The sequence below is a fragment of the Silene latifolia genome, chromosome 9 (genome assembly GCF_048544455.1).
Source record: "Silene latifolia isolate original U9 population chromosome 9, ASM4854445v1, whole genome shotgun sequence".
NCBI lineage: Eukaryota > Viridiplantae > Streptophyta > Magnoliopsida > Caryophyllales > Caryophyllaceae > Silene > Silene latifolia.
In genome coordinates, this window is record NC_133534.1 from 207,736,897 (window position 1) to 207,742,553 (window position 5,657).

Below are 5,657 nucleotides of genomic sequence, written 5' to 3' on the forward strand. Positions count from 1 at the left end.
TTGGTAGCAGCTGGATCACACCTATAAGCTGGCCTATTTAGGAGCACTGAGCCTGGAACAAGGTCTATATGGTGCTCAATGCCTCTCAATGGTGGCAACCCACCAGGCAGCTCCCTTGGAAACACCTTCTTATACCTCTGAATTAATGGCTTGACTTCAGCAGGCATTTCGGGGTTCCCTTCCTTGCTCACTTCTTTATATAATAAGACCAGATAGGCTGGTCTTGCTTCATTTCTTTGATCATGGATACTTCAGAAAGACATAGCACACCATTGACCTCCTCTGGCATACTTGGACTTCCATAGTTCCTCTGGTTAGGTGGCAATGGGGTCAAGGTGACCTTCTTGCCTTCATGTCTGAAACTATAGATGTTATCCTGCCCATGGTGAGTGTGATGCGAACCAAGCTAATGACTCGGAGTTAGTTGATGGGCTGGACGAGTTGGTTATGAACACTCAAGGGGAAGGTCTGATGTTGGTACGTAATTTTCAGCCTAGGAGCTACAATTATCCTTCTTTTGTTAATTTACTAAGTGTGGAACATGGGAGCTGATGGGAAGGCACGCAATCCAAGGAGGACGGACCAATTTCACGTTTTTAGCTTTACATTTCAGATTATCTTTACAATAAAATGTTAGCTTAAATTGTTGTTTGTCTAAGTTCAATGAATTAGGAGTCTTAATGATTGTAATTAAGTGAAGAGTAAAAGCTTAACTCTTCACTTTGCTAGGCTTTGCACGGCTGCTAAGGGGGCTATATAATGCCTTCAAACTTCTGAATAATGATCCAGAAATTACCAACAAAACACTTGTGTTAAAATCGTTTCTTGCTTAGAAACAAAACTGGTTTGGTTGAAACGCGATTTCGATTAAACTTTCGAGTTGTAGATCAATAGGTCTTGGTCTCTCTCACCTTGATCAAGTAATAGGTCTTGCTTGTTCAAACACTATCCCTTTTATTCACAAAAACCAGAACGGGTCGTACCTAGTACGTTCGGTTCGCCAAAAACAGTCCGTCATTTTAATAGTTCTTGTTGTCTTAATCAAACAATTCCGTGTCTCGCAGTACCTAGTACGAACGGTCCTCGATCTTGTCCAAAACGTCCTTAATTCCGCTGCTCAATTCGCATCATTTGTGGTATAAGAGCTTCGGCTCTTGATCCTTGTTTAACTATGTCGGTGGATTTCAACAGTCCAGAATTCATTCATCAATTACGGGAAGCCTTGAAACATGCTCGTGAAACTGATGAGCGTTGGCAACCTAGAAGAGGAGAACGAATTGTTGATGCATTCAAAGCGAGTGATCTTCCTGAATTCGTTGGAGGGGCTGATCCCGAGGCCTATTTGGAGTGGGAACGGAAAATCGATCGTTTATTCGATTTTAAAGACTTGGATGATGACAAGAGGTGTAGGTTTGCAATTCTGAAATTGAGCAAAGGAGCATCGCTGTGGTATGAGGCGATGAAGGCTAAGAGGGTCCAAGAAGGCAAGGAGAAAATTGATTCTTGGGTGTCCCTAAAACGCAAACTACGGAAAAGGTATGTACCATCGACCCATAGGCTGTCTACTTATCGCAAAATCGCTGATTTTAGACAAGACAAATTGAGTGTTAGCGAGTACTTATATGAATTTCAGAATCTTGCTATTATGGGTGAATTGGAGGAAGTAGAGGAACAAAAAATTGCTCTATTTTTGCGTGGTTTATATTATAACATTGCTAGCACGGTTGAGTTATACCAATATTCTGATTTTGTTACCTTGTGTAGTCTTTGTTTGAAAGTTGAATCCCAAGGGAAACCTAAGTATGGGAGTGGGTCGAATTCAGAATCGAGTAAGCCTAAATCATGGTCGAAAACCGAGTCTAAATCTGTCGGTACTTCAAATGACCAGTCCGTGTCTAACACCTCGACTGGCAACCCTAAAAACACCGCTGGTCAGTCCTCAAAAACCCCAGGAAAAGAGACTAGTCTGGCTAAGGTTCGATGCTTTAAGTGTCAAGGATTCGGTCATTATCAAAGTGCGTGTCCTAATCAACGAGTTGTGACCTTAAGAGAAGCCTTAGAGTGTCGGGATGAATTGTTGGCCGAGGAGGAACAAATGAATGAGCTTCTGATTCCTAATGATAATGAGGAAGGGGAAGAAGAAGTAGAGGGTTATGAGGCACCTAATGTCAATACTAATTTGGTTTTGCGAACTTTGAAAGTTGAGTCTAAACCAATTGAGTCGGGACAGCGAAACCAACTGTTTCATACTAATTGTAAGGTGAATGATAGATGGGTGAGTCTAATTATCGATGGAGGGAGTTGTACTAACGTTGCCTCTACTGAAATGGTGTCTAAATTGGGTCTTAAGACTACAAAACATCCCCATCCTTATGCGTTGCATTGGCTAGATAACGGTAGTAGTGTCAAAGTTACTAAACAGGCCCGTGTGAATTTAGCAATGGGTTCGTATGTTGATGAGGTTTTGTGTGACGTTATACCCATGGATGCTTGTCATATCTTGTTGGGTCGACCTTGGCAATTTGATCGGGATGTGTTGCATCGGGGAAGGTGTAATGAATATGAGTTGAAGGATAAGGGAAAACGAATTGTGCTCAAGCCTTTACCACCTCAAAACAGCCGTGTTGCTGCCACAAACACGGTCCCCAAGGCTGGTATGTCGTTGTTGATTGGAGAACGGGATGTGGAGCGTGCTATTGATAGTGGTGAGCGGGTTTTCTTACTGGTTGCTAAAGAAAATTCGAGTTGTAATGTTGTTTTGCAGGAAAATGACCGAGTTGAAAAGCTCCTTACGGAGTTTAGTGATGTATTTCCCGATGAATTACCGGCTGGTTTGCCTCCTATTCGGGGCATTGAACATCAAATTGACCTTATTCCGGGCTCATCTCTCTCGAATAAGGCTGCTTATCGTTGTAATCCCGAAGAAACAAAGGAACTCCAAAAGCAAATCGATGAATTGATGGCTAGGGGCTATGTTCGTGAGAGTATAAGTCCTTGTCTTTGTCGGTACTACTTGTGCCAAAGAAAGATGGGTCGTGGAGAATGTGTGTTGATAGTCGTGCCGTGAATAACATAACAATCAAATACCGCTTCCCAATCCCAAGGCTCGATGATATGCTTGACGAGCTTCATGGTTCGGTTATTTTCTCAAAGATCGATCTTAGGAGTGGTTACCATCAGATTCGGATGCGCGAAGGTGATGAATGGAAGACGGCTTTCAAAACGAATCATGGGTTGTATGAATGGACCGTCATGCCATTCGGTCTTACCAATGCTCCAAGTACCTTTATGAGATTGATGAACGAGGTACTTAAATCTTTCTTGGGCAGATTTGTTGTGGTTTATCTTGATGATATATTGGTGTATAGTAGGAGCATAGATGATCATTTTGAACATTTGAGGCAAGTGTTCGAAACATTGCGAAGTCAGAAACTTTATGGGAAGCGTGAGAAGTGCTCTTTTCTTGTGGAGAGCGTGGTTTTCTTGGGATACGTGGTGTCCAAGGATGGTGTCTCGGTTGATCAATCAAAAATTGAAGCAATTCGATCATGGCCAGAACCTAAAACCGTTAGTGAGTATATTAATGGGCCACAGAAGTTGAATCATAGGCACGCAAAATGGGTGGAGTTCTTACAATCATTTCACTTTTCATCCAAATATAAAAATGGGAAGAGTAATGTCGTAGCCGATGCTTTATCTCGTCGGTATACCTTGCTGTCCACGCTTGATGTCCGTCTTTTGTGCTTTGAAACCTTGAAGGATTATTATGGTGAAGATGTAGATTTTGGTGCAATATATCTTGAGTGCAAATCAGGAGCTAAGGAAGAGTATTTGATTCAAGACGGTTTTCTTTTTAAAGGAAATCAACTTTGTGTTCCTAAGCATCCGATTCGAGAACTACTTGTAAGGGAGGCTCACGGTGGAGGGCTAGCTGGTCACTTCGGGGTGGCTAAGACCATGGAGATCTTGAAAGAGCATTTCTTATGGCCACGATTGCAAAAAGATGTTCACAACATCGTGGGTAAGTGTGTTACTTGTCAAGTTTCGAAGAGCAAGTTCAAACCTGGTGAATATACTCCTTTGCCAATTCCTGTCAGACCTTGGGACGATGTTTCTATGGACTTCATTGTTGCTTTGCCACGCACTCAACGTGGTAAGGATGCTATCATGGTGGTGGTTGATCGTTTTTCCAAGATGGCTCATTTTGTTGCTTGCCATAAAACCGATGATGCTTCTAATGTGGCTGATTTATACTATCGGGAAATTGTGAGGTTACATGGCATTCCGAAGACTATTGTGTCGGATCGGGATTCTAAATTCTTGAGCTACTTTTGGAATACATTGTGGAGGAAAGTGGGTACAAAGTTGCTGTTTAGTACCTCTCACCATCCTCAAACGGATGGGCAAACCGAGGTCACCAATCGTACTTTGGGAACTTTGTTGCGTGGGCTTGTGAGCAAGACACAAAAGGATTGGGATCTCAAGCTTTCTCATGCCGAATTTGCTTATAACAGGTCGCCTACTCATGCTACGGGTCATTCGCCGTTTGAAATTGTATACGGTATTAATCCTTATCTTCCTTTGGATTTAATTCCGTTGCCTAAAGATGAGTTGGTGCATAAGGATGCCGAGTCCAAGTTGAAAGCAATGTTGAAGCTCCATGAACAAGTCCGTGCCAGAATTGAAGCCGTGAATGCAGCCTATAAACGCAAGTCAAGCAAGAATAAGAAGCCAAGGGTGTTTGAGGTTGGAGACTTGGTTTGGGTGCATTTGAGAAAGGAGCGTTTTCCAAGCAAACGAAAGAATAAACTCATGCCTAGAGCGGAAGGTCCTTACAAGATTGTGGGTCGGGTGAACAACAATGCTTACAAGGTTGAACTTCCCGGTGATTATGGTGTTCACGCCACTTTTAATGTTGGTGATCTCTCTCCTTACTTGGATGACGATGGCCTAGATGAATTGAGGTCAATTCCTTTTCAAGGGGGAGGGGATGATGCGAACCAAGCTAATGACTCGGAGTTAGTTGATGGGCTGGACGAGTTGGTTATGAACACTCAAGGGGAAGGTCTGATGTTGGTCCGTAATTTTCAGCCTAGGAGCTACAATTATCCTTCTTTTGTTAATTTACTAAGTGTGGAACATGGGAGCTGATGGGAAGGCACGCAATCCAAGGAGGACTTGTGTTAAAATCGTTTCTTGCTTAGAAACAAAACTGGTTTGGTTGAAACGCGATTTCGATTAGACTTTCGAGTTGTAGATCAATAGGTCTTGGTCTCTCTCACCTTGATCAAGTAATAGGTCTTGCTTGTTCAAACACTATCCCTTTTATTCACAAAAACCAGAACGGGTCGTACCTAGTACGTTCGGTTCGCCAAAAACAGTCCGTCATTTTAATAGTTCTTGTTGTCTTAATCAAACAATTCCAGGTCTGCGCATACCTAGTACGAACAGTCCTCAGTACTGTCCAAAACGTCCTTAATTCCGCTGCTCAATCCGCATCAGAGTGGTATTCCTGTCATACTCCCATGGCCATCCCAAGAGTAAGTGGCAGGCATCCATGGGAATAATGTCACATAAGACTTCATCTTTATATACCTTTCCAATATAAAATGGAACAAAACATTGCTTGTCCACCCTTACTTCTGCTCCTTTGTTCA

General features: G+C 42.6%; 1 protein-coding gene across 1 annotated transcript; it reads left to right on the top strand.

The window, feature by feature from the left end:
• The first annotated feature begins 1,171 nt into the window (after window positions 1-1,171).
• Window positions 1,172-3,067, top strand: LOC141602155 (uncharacterized). Its single transcript, XM_074422461.1, has one exon. The coding sequence runs from the start codon at window positions 1,172-1,174 to the stop codon at window positions 3,065-3,067; it is 1,896 nt and encodes a 631-aa protein (XP_074278562.1).
• The last annotated feature ends 2,590 nt before the right edge of the window (window positions 3,068-5,657 follow it).